Source organism: Stylophora pistillata, chromosome 11 (assembly GCF_964205215.1).
Source record: "Stylophora pistillata chromosome 11, jaStyPist1.2, whole genome shotgun sequence".
NCBI classification, from domain to species: domain Eukaryota; kingdom Metazoa; phylum Cnidaria; class Anthozoa; order Scleractinia; family Pocilloporidae; genus Stylophora; species Stylophora pistillata.
Window position 1 is genome coordinate 20,364,744 of NC_142529.1, and position 17,966 is coordinate 20,382,709.

At 38.7% G+C, this 17,966-nt stretch overlaps 2 protein-coding genes across 4 annotated transcripts in view; one reads left to right on the plus strand and one right to left on the minus strand.

Annotated features, from left to right (window-relative positions):
- LOC111325649 (uncharacterized) overlaps positions 1-1,092 on the plus strand; it is a 30,845-nt gene extending 29,753 nt beyond the window's left edge. For all 3 annotated transcript variants that reach the window (XM_088738253.1, XM_088738255.1, XM_088738254.1), the window contains one exon: positions 204-1,092. In XM_088738253.1, the coding sequence (XP_088594379.1) occupies positions 204-305 (102 nt within the window). In that variant the 3' untranslated portion in view covers positions 306-1,092. The remainder of the gene's footprint in view (positions 1-203) is intronic.
- LOC111325676 (uncharacterized) lies at positions 962-17,763 on the minus strand. The gene is made up of 15 exons (XM_022929537.2): positions 17,625-17,763; positions 15,775-16,747; positions 14,713-14,827; positions 11,788-11,933; positions 11,508-11,666; positions 10,452-10,540; positions 9,850-10,014; positions 6,771-6,896; positions 6,552-6,685; positions 5,737-6,480; positions 5,479-5,618; positions 4,863-5,057; positions 4,298-4,418; positions 2,218-2,475; positions 962-1,576 (listed from the first exon to the last, which is right to left on the minus strand). Exons 2-15 carry the CDS (start codon positions 16,668-16,670, stop codon positions 1,436-1,438), a joined length of 3,429 nt encoding a protein of 1,142 aa, XP_022785272.2. The 5' UTR covers positions 16,671-16,747; positions 17,625-17,763; the 3' UTR covers positions 962-1,435.
- Positions 17,764-17,966: the final 203 nt, after the last annotated feature.

Below are 17,966 nucleotides of genomic sequence, written 5' to 3' on the forward strand. Positions count from 1 at the left end.
TAATTTTACATGAGATTTGTTGGCCTCTTCAAGAAGTCCACAAAAATGTGGAATCTTCTTCAGAAGATCACTTTTGCCAAACGCGGAAAAACAGGATGACTAAGTTGCATCTGGTCAAGTTTTGCTTCTGATTGGTTCATTCTTTGAGTTCTTGCAACTTATCAGCCAATCACTGAGCTTATTGGAAACAAATTTTATTCCAGGCCGAAGTGGACGAGGCTGTGGGTAATATGTCTGAGAGTAGTGGCAGTGTCAGAAGTCACATTGACTGGGAGGAAGTGGACAAAATCATGGGAGAAACGTAAAACTTAAGAAATTATACTTTTGCATCTGTAAATAGAGAAAAATTCGTAAAATAATAGGTAGAAATAAATTGTTAGAATCTACTAAAAAAAAAAAAACAAATAGATGTGGAAAATACGGATTTAATTTTGTTTTATAATATAAGCAAAGTAAAGCGCGCGCTCTGAATGGTCAATTCAGCGTCCCCCATTTGCCCATGGGTGTACGCTGCTGACGTGAGCAAATGCAAAGACTATTTTTCCGCGCACGCTTGTTTTTCTGGTCACGTAAGATTTGTTGAATAAAAGGGAACTCTTCAGCTACAATGTATCAATGTTATGTCATAAAACAAATGGTAAACACCACAGCGTACACTATTGAGTTATGGATGCTCTTGGGAGGTTTGCTAAGCACTCAAGAAGCTAGAGTCGCTCTCGGCTATCGCCTCGAGCGACTCTTACGCTTCTTTCGTGCTTAGCGACCTCCCGCGTGCATCCACAACTCAATAGTGTACGCTGTGGTGTTTACCGTTCGTTAATTCTGTAACACAAAAGTCGTAAGTAAGGAACGAGTGCTTAATGTGTATATTTATGGATTACTGTTTAATTATAAAAAAGCACAATGTATACATTTTTCCCGGTTTTATACAACGCTACAAACAAGAAACCAATCCACGTAATAACCCCCAAATCTATGGAAATTTTATTACAAAATGATCCCACAAAGGGGAAGATAAGACTTGATCATGATCAAGTAATTTAGTGTTCAATGTTAAAAGGCAAACCAGTAATAAATAATTATTAACTGAGACCATTCCATAGAAAATTCTATGAGCAAAGAAGTCAATCATAACAACTGTGTTGATATGTGTCAAAACAGCAAAGTTTTCGCTATGCAGACATTACATTTCCATCGCAAAAATGATTAAAGACAATAGCAAGTTCGTAATAATTCTGGCAGAGTTATTTTCACCTTCGTTTTATTTTTCTTCCACCTTTGACAGCCATGATACCTTGCTATTCATAACGGCTTCCGATTCACCGGAGTAGTCCATAGCAATAGTTCATTATCACGGTTTTCAACTAGTCACTTAATTGTTGAAAACCATCAGTTCTGAAGTAAAATACTCAGAAATATATCTCAAGTAATGAATTCATTCCAGAGTGTCATAGCAAGTGTTATCGTTCCTGAATCTCAGCTGCAGGAATGAGTCCATCCACACTGGGCTGAGTGTGGCAGTCTGTTTCACGCGTTTTGCATTGGAATACAATAGTCTCTTCAATAGAACTTGACCCTAAAAAAGAGATAATATGGATCTAGAGGTCATACAAATTGGGGGGGGGGGAACAAAGTTAAGCAAACTCATGATCTTTGTTGAAATGCCATAAGGCACACTTTAATTCGGTAATTTTAGTCTTATCAACTAAGTTTTATGAAGTAAATTAGCCAACGTAAAGAGTTTCAAAGCTAAAGCTAGCTTTGAAACTCTTTATGGTGGCTAATTTACTTTATCAACGTAGTTGGTAAAACCCAAAGTTACCTTGTTATTTCCGCCGACGCAGCACCACAGTTTCTTTAAAACTTAGTCTCTTTATATTCGCTCAGTTTCTGAAGCTTATCCCGATTTTTGTAAGTGAATGATTCTTTGGAGTATTGCTTCGCTTTTGTGATAGGACAATGGCCTGTTGAGGGGCATTGCCTGGGGTATAGTTAGCTTTGCTTGTCATTTTTTCGGCTTGGTAACCATTCATCCTGATGGGTAGGCACAAAGAGAATCACGTGACTTACCCGGTAGCGTAACATGCGGCCAGGATTTGAACACGACTTTTGACAGGAAGAGCAAAATACTTTACCGACCAAAACAAAACAGCTGTTCTCCCTCCAGAGATTTACTTTCAGAATTGTAACCACAGCACACACACCTTAGTTTCTTACCTCTTCTGTAACATGCAGCATGGGACTTTCTTTTCTGTCCGCCATCTCTTGTTTTAAGAGCTCTCTGTATTTTACAGCAGTAGCTGTAGTAGCAGTTTTGTTCCCCTCTAGAGGAAAGGGTATCACACTATGGTCACAGAAGAGAACTTTCGCCAATGGGACCTGTTTGTGACAGTACATGTTTTGCACGACAATGGTGAAGTTTGGCGGACTATCTTCTGCATCACGTGACTCGTGAATTGTGAAACAATTTTTACTCTGCCGAGTGAGACAAAAGAAAGACTTGAAATTCAGCCTGATAAGTAAAAGCTTAGACTTGTTCAAGAGAAGATAATGGAGCTATTATTTTCTTGGGTTGTGTATTTTCGGCAATTCCCACTATCAGAGAGATTTAGCACCGCGTTTACGTGAAACGTGGACGATAAGAGTGACCACGTGACCTTGTTTTCCTATCTTTTTTAACGTTTGCCAGTTGCGCTTTGCCGTTTCTACGTGAAAGTAAACTGTTTCGCGTTTACGGTGTACGAAAGGTTTTCTTCACTTTTTTCTCTCACAGGGTTAGAAGTTGATTGCCGGAACTTTGTAAGGCATATAGGGGCGCCTCCAAATCTATCGTGACGTGACCTCACGCGGAGCTAAAGCTGTTAGGTTTACGCTATTTTACGTCAAATTTGAAAGGCCAATCTGACGTTTGCCGTTTCATGTAAACGCGATGCTAAATCTCTCTATTACTCAATAAGCCTTACATTTAGGTCACAGTTTTAACCCTTCAAACCCAGAGTTACTAACATCTAGTTTCTCATATTAAAATACAGTGAAAACGTTCTCCGGCCAAAAGTTTTATAAAAAATAAGCTTTCGGCTGTCGATCTACAGCCTTCCACAGATAAAACATGAAATGTAAATTAGTAAAATATATACAAAAAGCGAGATAAAGGTGATAAGGAGAACAAAGTAAAAATATGGAAAGGGTGGCTATTGTTTAAAAAGAATGCTATACTGATTAGGGATCGGCTTAGAGTTATTGTCCGCATTCTTGATAGTAGAAGTGTGCCAAGCCTCAAGAGTTTTTCTAATACGAAAAGAGCCTTTGTCGATAACTCGAGAATGATTGAAATCAATGCGATGATCAAATGACCACGCATGTTTCGCAATGTTTGAACCATTAGCACATGTTTTCTAAAACTTTTGGCCAGAGAACGTTTTCACTGTATTTTAATATCACACCCTGGCTGCGCCTCGATTTTCAGCCTAATTTCTCCTTACAATATCACCCCTGAATCACACATTAAGGTCACGAAAATTAAGAAAATGATCATGCACCAACTAAAAAAGATTTTTGATTGTTAAACAAATTCTCCGTGTCAGCTCCTTAGGAAATGTATAGAGAACAGTACGGAGAATATGCATACTGATGTCAGGGTGTACAGGGTTAAGGCCAATACTACCCACAACCTTTTCCTTTTTGTATTCACAGAACGTCGAGAGAAGAGTTCGCTGGTTAACGTAGTCAAGCTTTTATATGTCTTTGAATTACTCGACACCTTGTTTGATATTTTGTTTTAGATGCGTGTTCTTTTTTTTATAACTGTGTTTCTTGAGAACTGGCGAATTGTAATGAGATTACATTCCCAAACCACGAAGATGAAGAATATGTTCCTATGTAAGTTCTAAGCAACAGTAAGGTGAAAAAAAATCGAGTAATGTGTAATTCATGCGAATTTTGGGAGAACCAGTGCAATACGTATTCATCTAAAACCAAATGAAATTCAGGCTGCAGTCCCCTGATTTCCTAGACCAGACTCTGGACGATTCACTCAGTTACATACTGGTGAGCAATCATTGTTATTGGACCCATAATCAGCACTAATGATAATGGATTTCACGGAGTTTTCGTCTCAGCAGAAAGCTTAACAACGCTATCCTGTCAACTACAGTTTTGAAACCCTCAAGTTATCTGTGCAAAGCAGTTTTGTAACACTAATGAGAACTTCTCAACATAACAAAGATATAAAAAACGTTTAAATGAAAGAATGGGCAAGGAAAAAGGGAAGCGGAAGGAAATTCGTATCATGCATTACCTTGGGAGATTCCATAAACGACATGATTACACACTGCAAAGCATTTTGCAAATTTTCAAATGGTGTTCTGTCTTGTGGAGTTGCACTGTCGTCATCCATAGGATGAAAATCCATTAAAATACTGCAACAGCAACAACAGAAAAAAAAATGTAGATGGCTGAATATAACCTTCGTTCCCCGCCCCAAAACGGAAATTCCGGCTTTTGAGCAAGAAGATTTGCCCTCAATAATAAGTGAGAAATTATCGTTTGAACAGAGATTATAACAAGTCTCCTAAAATCCTTGCAATTTAAAAATTCATTGCAGAAGGGAAGGCCTGAAACATTTACGCAGCAAGGATAACAAAAAAAGATGTTTAGGACGAAATTGTCGGAAAGTAGATGATTTGAAAAGAGGTCTTCGATAGGAAGGGCATCTAGGATAGTTTTGGCATTTCTGTTGAATAGTCTTCTTTGCTGATGTAAATTAGAAAGAAACTTATCATTAACAATACTGTTGGCAAGAGAACTAAAATAGTTCTTGCAGCTGTTTAGTATGTAGATGCATGTAAAGCTGCCAGCCATACTTTAGATCTTCTCTTGAAGTCCACTTTGGAAAATTTGATAAGTCCAGGTACGGAAGTCGCTTGATACAGGTTGGTCCAAAGACACCCAGTTCACTCTTGGGAAAATGGCATCTGAGCCTCTTTTTATCCTTTAAGAGTTGAACTTTAGATGTTCTCTCGTCCACGGGTGCAGCAAAATAAAGTTGTAGTGGTTTCCTTAGAGGTAATAATATGATGGTTATGACTGTTTACCTCGCTTTGAGTGTCAATAAGGGAGGTTTCATAAGAATGTTACAGACCTTTTTTGGGATTATGTAACATCCCCTCCCCTACGCCCTGGGGAGGGCCTCCCAATAAAGCCTCTTAATATCCTTTACGGACAGGTGTGACTAACTCTCAGAAACAGCGTCCTTGACGGACTGACTGTGAACTTGACTGGATTACTGACTGGCCGCCCGACTGACTGGCCAACACCTGAACGTGATTAGGAGTGGATAATTTAAGGAACATGCTCCTACATGAATCTCCAGGCCCACAACAGGAAACCATTATCAGATAGCTTTATCTTCGTGCGACTCACTTAATTTCATGGGAATTTTCAAGTGTAAAGCACATTGATTTAGGTAGTTTTATTTACCCTTGGTTGTCGGTCGAGATTTCCACAGTGGTGGGTGAATCTGTCGGATAATATTCTACTCTGGGACCAGTTATGTCCGCTGTTCTGAGAATCAGAATGTCTGCATTGTAACACATGGCGTGCTCTTCCAAAGCCGATAGCTGCGTAAAAATAATATAGTGATAGTAAACAAATACTGGTTACCTCAAATAGCTCTAAAAAGCAAAATAAAAGAAATAGATAGATTAAAGAAATGAATGAAAAATATGAACTTTCTACCTCAAGGTGATCCGTTTTTGAAATTTCTCGTGTCACCAATGTCACATCAAGTAGCCCCATGCCAAACCGTGTCACGCCATCGACTCGCTCCACGGTTGTCGATAGGAGATTGCTGTCACCGTCATCTTCGGTTGTGTGACCATCATTATGAATAATGACATCATCAGATTTTTTTGTCTGTAATGAAACGTCATCTTTTGACTGAAAATAAGGAGAGTCGATGCCTGATGGGAAGAGACTCAGAGGTGCTTTCTTCTGGCTCTTTTCAGTCACGAGGCAGTCCGTGCTCTTGTGCAAGTGACCAGGGTTTTGTATGATAACATCTTGACTGGAGAGGATTTCAAGACGATAGCAGCTGTCATACTTTTGGAGTCCGTTGCCCACGTGGCCACTGACGCAGCTTATTCTGACACAAGACAAATTGTTTTTTGACAGACGTGATTTGCGCATGCGTCTTTTTGCCTGACTTATCTCTGCCATCTCGTAATCAGTTTTGCTTTTCATGTTCACAGTTTCATTCGTGAAGCAGCAAGAATTGTTTATGGAGCCTCTCGTGTCAGGTTTCAATTTAACAGCTTGCGAAGTGCAGTTGACAGAAGAACTTATCAAAACGAGAACGGTCTCTTCATGAAGAGCTTTCCAATCCGCCTCAAGCATCAACAAGCTTACAGTTCCCTGGTCAACATCGTAGCGCACATTGTTGTAAAACAAATGCACTGGACGGTGAAATGTCCTCTGCTCCAACTAGTCCAAAAAATGAAAATTGTGTTAACGTGCTCAATTGCAATTGAAATCAAAGCGCATTTCCTCCTCACCTGTGAAAGTGGCCACACTCTGAGAAACCTAGCGTCGGTAGGATCCTCAAACAAGACAGCTTGCATGACTGGGGTGTTGCGTGACAGAGAACTGATTGGAAACGTAACACGAACTTCTGCTTTGAGAACAACACCTGCAAAAAAACCTAAAGCTAAGACCTTGACAACTTGCGAGATATCAAGAAATTATAAGTTATTAACATTTGAGAACAGTTTTACCTGAGCATACTCCAGCCAAACACTTGAAAACATTCCATGAAAGGCAACAAAGCTTACTGAAAGTTCGCTTTTGAAAAAGTCTTACGGATGGTAAGCATTCCTCGATAACGCAAAGAACCTGTTCGGCTGTAACAGAGGAAAAAAAAATGAAAACATAAATGCTGCTTCAAAATTAAGTTGCAGAAAATAAGTTGCGAAATTGGCTCTGATCATATGTAAAATTGTTCCGGCATGCTGCCAGGATCAGAAATATGAAGATAGTCGTCTGTGTGATGATAGAAGTCAATAAGAACAAAAAATAAGTTGTATAAACAGTATCTTACTAATCAATCTCCACATTATGAAATTCGTTATAAAAATTATAAAAACAAATTGAATCACTCTTTAAGGATTGCTAAATGTACATGATACGAAAATAAAATCGATGCTTCTAAATCAAATGCCAAAGCTGCATGGAGAGTTCTAAATGAAATTGTTAAGACAGAAAAGAAAGCGTCTAAAATCAATCCCATATTTAAAGTTGACAACCAAGAAATTACGGATCCAGTAGATATCGCCAATAGATTCTGTAATTATTTTTCTAGTATTGGACCTCATCTAGCCAAAGAAATTCACTCGTCTGTCTCCCACCGTAGTTTTCTCTCTGGTCACTTTTGTCAATCGATGTTTTTTGATCCAGTGAACTATCGGAAATTTCCAATGCTTTTCTATCAGGAAAGTTAGCTGGCCATGATAGAATTCCCATTTCCATCATAAAACAGTCAATTCAAATTATGGCCGAACCTTTAGCTCATATAATCAATTTATCTATCACTCGTGGCATTGTTCCCGACCAAATGAAAATTTCTCGCGTTGTTCCATTCTTTAAAGCCGGTGATCGATCACTCTTTACGAACTATAGACCGGTCTCGATTCTCCCTAGCTTTACTAAGTTTCTTGAAAAGGTTTTTTTATAGTCGTCTTTACAATTATTTATGTAAAGTAGAAATTCTTTGTGATAATCGATTCGGCTTTAGAAAAAATCATTCAACTTCGTTGGCATTGATTGACCTATATGGAAAAAAATCTCCCTTGCTCTCGATCGTAATGAACATGCCGTTGGTGTTTTCCTTGACATTTCTAAGGCCTTTGATACCGTCGATCATAATATTCTGCTGGACAAACTCAAATACTGTGGTATACGAGGCGTGGCTCTGGACTGGGTTAAGAAGCTACCTATCCAATAGGTTGTAATTCGTTCAATTTAACGGTCAATGCTCCTCTCCACAAACTATCTGCTGTGGTGTCCCCCAGGGATCCATACTGGGCCCTTTGTTTTTCATACTCTATATTAATGATTTAAATAATGTATCGAAGGTCGTCGAGCTGATTTTATTCGCCGATGATAGTAATTTATTTATGTCTCATAAAGATCCTATCTACCTGGCAACCTCACTTAATTTCAAACTTAATAAATTATCAGCTTGGTTTAAGGCTAACAAACTCTCCTTAAACCTTAAGAAAACAAACTTCATGTTATTTAAGCCTATACAGAAAAAGTATCATTTTCCAATGCAAATAAGCGTAAATGAACAAAGAATCAAACAGGTTAAAGAAACTGTCTTCCTCGGCGTAGTCATTGATAAACATCTAACTTGGAAACCGCACATTGCTTAAGCAGCTTGTAAAATCTCGAAATCAATAGGAGTCATTAATAGAGCAAGATTTTTTCTACCTAAACCATGTCTAAAAACTCTTTAATATTGTTTACTGTTTATCCTTATCTTCATTATTGTATCATTGTCTGAGGATCTACGTACAAAACCAATCTTCCCCGTCTTGTCTCTTTACAAAAGCGAGTTATCAGAATTATTTCTAAATCAACTTTCGCTTCTCATTTAGATCCTATCTTCAAAGAATTGGAGCTACTAAACCTTTTCGATATTAAACAACTAGAATTGGGTAAACTTATGTTTTCTTTTAACCTTTCTCTTTTGCTTCCAAAGTTCAACAATTATTTTTCTTTAAACAAACAAGTCCATAGCTATGCCACTAAATACGCGAACGCTTTTCATCTTCCTTTTTGTAGAACTAACCTTCGAAAATTTTCTGTCAGTTTCCAAGGACCTACTTATTATAACTCTTTAGAAAATGATTTTAAAGAATCTAATTCTCTCCACTCATTCAAAACGAAACTGAAAAAAAATTTTATGTGAATTATTAGCTTAAAAATTCTTATAGTAATTACTTATCTTTCTTCACATATTTGATATTATCTTTAAACACATTGTTACATACTTTATCATACTTAACCATACTTAATATTTTGGTAACTCAGTCTATACAATTAGTTAACCTATATTTGACTTCACTGTATTTTACCTTCGATCCTGGCCTTACTGTTACTGTTGATTTTTTTAAATTTTTTTTTACTCTGAGGGAGCCCAATATCTATAAGCCCCATGGTTTCTCTTTGGGCTTCCTCGCCACTTTTATTTGTTTTTGTGTGACTGTCTTGTTTTTATCGTTATTTGCATTTTGTGGTGAAAATATTATTTGTATTTTGTGGTAAATAAATAAATATTTTGAGATATTTTGAGATAAGTTGAGCAATTCAAGATTGTACGTAAAATAAAGAAATTTAGTCTTTCATAGATGCGGAACCGCCAACAACTTCAAGTGATTTTCAACCGAATACAATGTAAAGAAGATCTAAGTTAAATAAACCAATTGCAAAGAAGTCTTTCACAGTTTGAAATATATCGGGGTATAGGTTTAGAATAAGGGCTGATAGTTTCGAAAGAAACTGTTTGGGGCTGCGTCGGTGGGAGTAACGAAATAATTTGGATATATCAACAAAGTTGAAGTGGTAAATTGGCCACCGTAACGATTACAAAAGCTGACGTTTCGAGCGTTAGCCCTTCGCTCCGACGAAGGGCTAACGCTCGAAACGTCAGCTTTTGTGATAGTCACGGTGGCCAATTTACCACTTCAACTTTGTTGATATATCCAAAAAATAGGTTTAGAAATTTTGTTCAGAGAATGGCTCACGATTAAAAGACTCTCTTGTTTTGTCTTCTTATCAGTAATCCCAACTTACCTCTCTCTGCGAAAGTCGCTGCAATACGCAAAAACGCTATGAAAAATGTCATAGGGGAGGAGAGGGTAACACCACTTAATTGCAGACACCGCTCATTAGCAGAAGGGAGTCTGAAGCATCTGGCTGCCATTGACTTAAGTGCGGAGAGAACATCTGGGGAACGAACTGAGGAGAAATAACAGGGTCTTATATTGGCCTCTTTGATAGTATCATAGTGTATCAGAAGTTAAATAGACCATGGGAAACAGAGAAATCTATTTTACCACCCCTTAAGATAGAAAGCTCTCTCTAACGTCTTTTTGTTGGAATGAGAGAAGGTAAATGAGTAAAGCTACTTCAATGCTGAAATAATGTTATTGAGAGAGGAAGAAGTTTTGGGGTGTGTGGAATTTATCTCTGTGTATTTTACAGTAGTCTTTGGATGATAAGATTAATCGTCATCTCGATTCAGAATGGAGAGTTATTCCCGACTGAGAAAACAGCTTAGTCGAGTCAAAAATAACGTGAGAGGGATACCCCTTTGGATAAGTCCGATTTGGGGATTCTCTCTCCTACGGTTGTCCTCTCTTGAAAAAGTTTGAAACATAACTTAAAGGACTTACGCAGAGTGATCAGCGACCTTTTGCGATCGGTTTTTACCCAAATCATTCGGTCTTCTATTCTTCGACTTTCGTTCAGAGTCAGGATGTCACTGAAAACAACAAACCTTTATTAATAACATGGCTAAGTTAAACAATGTCGCCTCCGGAAAGCCGAATGTACCAGTCGGTAAATGTCTGCACGGGAGACTACCTGGCATGGTGGCCGGAGCTTACCCCGTTTGTTTTTGCATGAAGGAACAAAGGGCACTACTCCTCTTCCTAACTAGGATACGCGTCCATGCATGGAGAGGGGACTGTGTGCCACAATGACTTAGGCCTATGCCAGATGACAAAAGAAGAAGATAGATAGGAAAGAGAAGGAAAAAACAAACAAATAAATGAACACCACAGAGCGCAGGGTGGGAATCGCAGTGGGCTAACGGTTAGTGTACTGTAATCCGAGTCGAGAGGTCTGGGGTCTAGGACTTGACCGGATCACTGTGCTGCGTTCTTAGGCAAAACACTTCACTCTCACAGTGTCTCTCTCCACCCCGGAGGGGATAGTGGTGAAATGTCAGGGAAATCAAATGAAGGGGTAACCTCGTGATGGACCGGCATCCCATCCGGTGCAAAGATTGCTTTGATATTCATTTCTTAACCCGCAGTTCATTTATGTGATTTTCATGTATTCGCGGTCATTTATTCATCACTTCACGGGATTACTACTAATCATGATAATGTCCAACTCCCAGTTGGCTTGTTAGCTCAGTTGGTAGAGCCCTGCACCGACTTCCCAGAGGTCATGGGTTCAAAGCCCGTACGGGCCTGATTTTTTTTCAGGTCTAACTTTCACTCCTACTAAGTATTGTTCATTGCTGCGAAGATCGCTTTGATATTCGATGCTAATACTCCTATCCTCTTCATGCAATGGAAACCAGAATAAGCTCCGGCTGGGTGGGCACTGGGCTCGAGTACAGACTTGACCGTCTTTTTCCGTCAAAGTGCAGGTGAGTAAACATAAAGGCTGGCTGGCATGGTGAGCAGGTAATCAGGTAAGCTATATCAAGCTAAACATACCTCCTTCCAAGATCCAAGTCTTCTGCAAGCTTGAGCCCAAGCACAGTGGGAAACAAACTCTGCCGTATTCCAAGGCTCGACTCTAAGTATTCCTCAAGACTGGATAAACCGGATGCTCTCCATAGCATGGTGGAAGTAAATAACTGGGACTGATCTGGCCTCCAATTAAAAGAAATGGCTCGGTTAGATAACTAAATCTGAAGTCTTAAATAGGGCTTTAAACAGATTCTGGTGCAAAGACATGCGACAATTTATCAGATCGAATTCAAGAACAACTTACTCTTTTAATCTGCCTGAACAACATACGAGAATGTTCAATAATCCAATATGATCACTGAGGTTACTTGTGTGAATTATATCAAAGAGGGCATCCTTTGGTAGACCATCACGACAGAGGTCCAAGGCGTCTCCGTCCCAAAATGTAACCTGAAAGGAACGCGTGCGCATAATAGAACACCAAAGCACCATTGAGTTATGGATGCACGCGGGAGGTTGCTAAGCACGAAAGAATCTCAAGAGTCGCGCGAAGAGTTCCTTTTTATTTGACACTGCAATCTTACGTACCCAACAAAAAAATTATGGTTGTGCAATTAAGTGTATAGGAGGTTACGAAATGGAGTTTCCAAGTAAAAACAATAAAGAGGACCACAGTAAAAAAAAAACGAAAATCAGCCAAGAGCCCATCCTCGGAGACCCAGGGGCTGTGAATCGATTTCAAGTTCAGGGCAGAAGAGCTCCTGGGGACATTGTCTTACAAGACTGGTTCCAAACGATCGCAGTCGTTCTGGCATCTGATTGGTGCCAAAAAATCTTTGTGTTTTTCTGCTCAATCAGAGTGAAGTGTCCTTTGGAGTCCTAATTCGTGTGTTTTAACACGCACATATACAACAAGCTCTGTTGCTCACTATGTTTGTTTGGGCTGCGCGATGAAGCTTTGCCCTGGGTGAAGATTTTTAGTCTCAGCACACAATGTAAGCGAAATCGATCAGATTGTCCGCGAAATCTTACCGGAAATTATACTGTATACTTTGCAGGTATCACAAGAGAACGTGTTTAAAAATTTGCGAGGTTCGTATAAAACACAATGGTTGCAGGCATTGATGTGTCGCTTTAAACGTTAGATGAGATGTAAGCTTAAATCTTTCTAGATTTTTTGTACAATTTGTTGTGACTGAAAATTTTCCAATCCCGTGAAGTTATTTCGTCGCACGGGCCACGCAGGTATGTCAAGCAACTGGCGCTTTACGCTTACGTAGCTTTCTGTGCGCGCCAAATTCTAATCGTTGCTTTGTAGTTAAGTCTTTCACAGTATGGCCAAAGTTGCAGAGAACGTTAAGTTCGTGGACGACCTCCAGCAAGCGCTTAAAGAAAGCTTAGCTGTGTTTCCGGTTAGCCAATTAAAATCTGAACAAAAACTAATCATTGAGAACATCGTGGAAAGGAGATATGTTTTCGGACAATTACCGAAGGGGTTTGGAAAAAGTTTAATCTTTCAACTGCTGCGTAGAGTGTTCAAATTCTTGAGCTCGAAAGGCCACGGATTCTCTTCTAGTCCCTTCGTCATTGTCATTTCACCTCATTTGTCGATTGTTGAAGACCAAGTTAAATGCCTTTGATCATTGGGAATCGATGCTGCTTTCATAACAACAACAACAAATTATTTCGCATTAGGGTGGGGGGTTACAATGATTAAAAATTACTTAAGCAAAATAAAGAAAAATAAAAACCTTACATAATTGACACTGCCCGCAAGTAGCACAGGCTAGTCGCGGCGGGCAGTGACAACAATTTGTTAAGAGTCTAAAGCAAATTATAAGTGAAAAGATCATTACAGCTTAAGTATAAGAATAAAAAGAAAGAAAAAGAACAACAGATAACTAAATGCACAAATATATAAAATAATTAAATAAATTAAATAAATTCATAAAAATAAGACAATATAAACATACAAAATTAGCTATTTCAGGCACAAGGAGCAATTGAGGCTTGAGAAGATATCATAGGCCGTGAATTTTTTCATTGGGGAAAACAAAACCAAAGACCAAGAAATATTGGATGGAAAGGGCGGGCTTGCTTTATTGTAAATGTCAGCTTAGTACAGGGTTATCTACCCACATCTAATAAACAAAAGTTTCCACGTTTAGCTTTTCTTTTTTTTCAAGCGAAGATTAGATTAGATTTTGGCCGGGTTTGCACAGAAAGTTGCGTAAGCGCCAGTTGCTCGACATACCTGCGTGGCCTGTGCGACGAAATAGCTTCACAGGTTTGGAAAAGTTTCAGTTACAGCAAATTATACAAAACATCTTGAAAGATTTAGGCTTATATCTCATCTAACGTTTAAAGCGACATATCAATGCTTGCAACCATTATGTTTTATACGAACCTCGCAAAATTTTAAACACGTTCTCTTGTGATACCTGCAAAAGTATTCAGTATAATTTCGGGTAAGATTTCGCGGACAATCTGACCGATTTCTCTTACATTGTGTGATGAGACTAAAACTTTTCACCCAGGGCAAAGCTTCATCGCGCGGCCCAAACAAACATAGCGAGCAACAGAGCTTGTTGTATAGGGGAATCCTTGTTTACAATACTTGCACATTAGCATAAGCAATTCAGTTTCTGATGGAGCTAAAAATAAATCAGTTCTGAATATCGAAAGGTCAAAGTACGATCACTCGGCCAATGAATACGAGCCTGATGCATTGAATACTTTTTGTGCAACACGGGTTTAAAAACTCAAAATTTTACATAGAATGTATGAGCTCATTAGCGCTTTTGCCACCCAGAAATTTTGCAGTTTTTGATGGACTATTTCTCCTTGAATATTACACCCAAAGAGCTAAAAATTTCACCATTTACTGAGGTTTTCAAGCTCTTTAGCTGCCTGAAGTCAATTTGTATCTAACATGCTTCCTTCTTTACGCAAAACCTATGCGAATGAGCAAAAATGTAAACAATGACGTCAGCATGAATCCGCCTATATGTGCGTATTAAACACACGAAAGGACCAATCAGATGCAAGAATGACTGCGACCGTTTGGAATTAGTCTTGTAAGACAATGTCCCCAGGGGCTCTTCTGCCCTGAACTTGAAATGGGCTCACAGTCCCTGGGTCTCCGAGGATGCCAAGAGCCTAAATAGTATGAGGTAAGTATTTTTTCAACAGTTAACTTGAACCTTTGTATCCTTTCTTTAATGCTCACCTTTACCGGGAGACGCTTGCTTCTACCTTTAACGAAGCCTTGAAAATGTTCCACCAACTCCCTGAGCTTTTCCTTACAAACTTTTGTTATTGATTTGTTGCTTTCGAGCCTATTCCTGTGACAAAAAAAAAAAAATTTTGAGCATGATAAATGAATTATGGTAAATGAGTAAAAAAATTGCCTTTTTAAGTTTCCGCTTAAAAATTTTGGGAAAAATTTTCCTTTCTTATGCAAAATATTTTCATTGTTCCTGCCATCCAACATGGCTGCTGTGCTAAACCTCTATTCAACACCTACAACTAAAAACTCGTTCGTGCGCTTCGTGTAGTAGCCGCGTTTTAAAGAAAGTTATCCGTTTTGTCACGTGCGTAAAGCAAAAAACAAACATCTGACTACCCCTCGAGCTATTAAACCCCTGCCGTTAAGATTTCTCGCTCCAGTGCTCTAACGGCTGAGCTAGCAGGGACCTTAAGTTGTCAGGACGGCAGCGCCAAGGACGACGTCGATTGAAAAATGAATTTCTACTTTTACTTAGAATTTAAAAAAATGGCTGCATGTGTTAACCCTCTCATACAGCGCCACACCTCAACTTCAGCATAACGTATAAAAGCAACGTTGAGTTCCAAATGGAAATTGAAATAATTTGTCGTTTCGATTTCCGTTCGCAGACGATACAAATTTTGATGATTTCACGTTGTTGTTTTGCAAACTGAAGGCTAAGAAATGTACACATTTTTAAAACGCACGTGCTGAGCTATTGTTATGCCAATTATATCTTTTGTTTTTTCACGTCCTCGTTGCCGTTACCGTCGTGGTTTCAGTAAGCTCCCAACTGAGTACTCTGCGATGACCTCGAGAATAAGGTTGTTTATGTGTGACAAACGTCTTGCAAACTCAGTGCTAGGATCAGCAATGGTAAAACCATCGTATTTGTGGTTAGAAAAGAGAAAAAAATGTTAATTTGGGCTCAATTATCGAGTAAAGAGAGCAAACTCAAATACAGTCATCATTTTCATTCTATTCATTCAAGTGAAAACAAACTTTACTGAGGGGACAACTCACCTATCAATTGGAATAAAACCAGAAAAAGGACAGCTCCCATAATGCACTCTCCATTTCTGCTCGAACGGGCGAATGAGAGTTGGGTTTACTTTAGAACTGTTCTGAACATCCGGTGTAGTACCGCTCCAATAGTATGAATATATTTCTTGATAAACGAAACCATGCTCATGAAGACATTTGCGACCAAGCTTGTGCTCATCTGTCAGCGTACACAGCTGTTTAACTGTTGTGTTTGTCAATGATGTTACTGCTGTTACAAAATTAAGGTGGTCTTGTCGAGCATCCTGGGTTTCCTGATGCGCCAAGTTTAGCCCTGTGATCATTAATCTTCGCCGTTGAAGCGACACAGTATTAATGTCCAGTTCTGACCGAAGCCAGTCTTTCCAAATTTGTAGACACTCTGTAAACACGCTGATAGACCCAAATTGCGACTTAACGTCGTCTTGCTTTGGTGATGTAAGTGTCTGCAGAATCGTTTGTAATCGCTCTAATTCTTCGCTTGAAAGTGAAAGGTTATACCATAAATTCCACAAAAAATCCACATCCAAGTCACAGTTTGGGTCAATCGTTCGCACTGTCTCTAAGATGATAACATCGCGAGCGATTATCGACGGGTCATGATCGTTTAAGTGAAAGTGAAGCGATGCTGGGATTTGTGGTTGTTGTCTTTGGGATAGCTCTGAAACCGTGAACAAGAGATTTCGAATGTCTCCTGCGCCAAGCAATAAAAAGTCAAGATTTTCGTCACTCTTAGACGTTCCGAAGTACTCTGCTAAATTTATCCCCGGCGTGTTTCCAAAAGCGTAAGTGTAATGACCGGTTGGAAACAAAACTTGTGCCTTTGGATTTGCCAGACTCAGCTTCAGAACTCCATGTTTGTCGTGCTGTAGTTGCATCGCAGTAGACAAAGATCACTTCTTCACGAAGAGATTATATTGATTACCATTGCGGTTTTATACCAACCATGAGCTGCCTGTTTAAATAAGTTAAAGTCATTTGCATTCATTGTCGACTTTAGACACACATATCACTCTTGTCAGTCAGTCTTGATCAAATGTGTCAAAACAAACTTCAGTCGTGTTATCACAGCAGAGCAATATTCCGTTCTTAAGTTATGTTTCCTTAGCGATTAAAATTCAGAGACAATATATAACCACTTTACACTCTTATGCTAGCTTTTAAACTATTTAGGCAGGATCAATTCAAGTGAAAAAATAATTGTCCTCAGATAATGCTCAGGGAAAAACAGTATATTTTGGTGCGACGCTTTTTAAACTGGGCGAAACGCTTTTCAGTTATATAAACTAAATCACGTCGAATATTATCGTTCTAAAACTGAATGTCTAAAACTCATCTAGTGTAATTGCAATTCTAAATGAGCGGTTGGACTTAAAATTCTGGCCTACGAAATTCAAGCAAAATCTGTCACCGAAATGATATTATCGACAACTGAAACCCTAACGGAGGAAACAGCAAACACTATTAAAACCTCTACGTCAAAATGACCAGTCGAAAGCGAAGGAAAATTTACATAAACTCGAGGGCTTTTTGTCAAGATTATTTTCGTGTCAGTAGAGAACAACGATTATCCAACCCTTCTTAAGTAGAATTTAGGATAATTTGAGCTACAAACAGAAGTTTTAACTCCAGACTTAATTTAAAAGAGATGGAACACTTATCAAAACAAACTACGCGATGTTGCAATGAATATCACGCTTTATAACATCTCAACGAAGGTCAAGTTAAAATTTCATTGTTCAGAAAGTCAATTTAAACAAATTTAGCAAAACATCCTTGCTTTGTTCAGCTTTTTAAGAAATAAAAGAAAAACTTTACGAAGTAAGGATTACCTAAAATGCTGTTATTATCCAAAGCTTCCGCCAGCATCCACTTCCGATGTCAAATGAGCGACGAGCTTTTTTAACAAAAAAATATTAGCATACATTTGCATTAAAAAAACAAACTAACTCCCACGATTACTTAACGATATAGTTTTAACATCAAACTAGCATCAAGAAACTATCTTGATCAAGGGAATATCAGTTGATATTCTCTTGTCTTGATCCATCAATTTTTTACGTCAAATGACAGATTTTAGGTGGAATATTGCAGGCATTACAGCAAAAATGTTTTAGGGTGACAAATCTATCGAATCAAAATCCGCGGATTAATCTTTTTGTTCCTAACAGGTT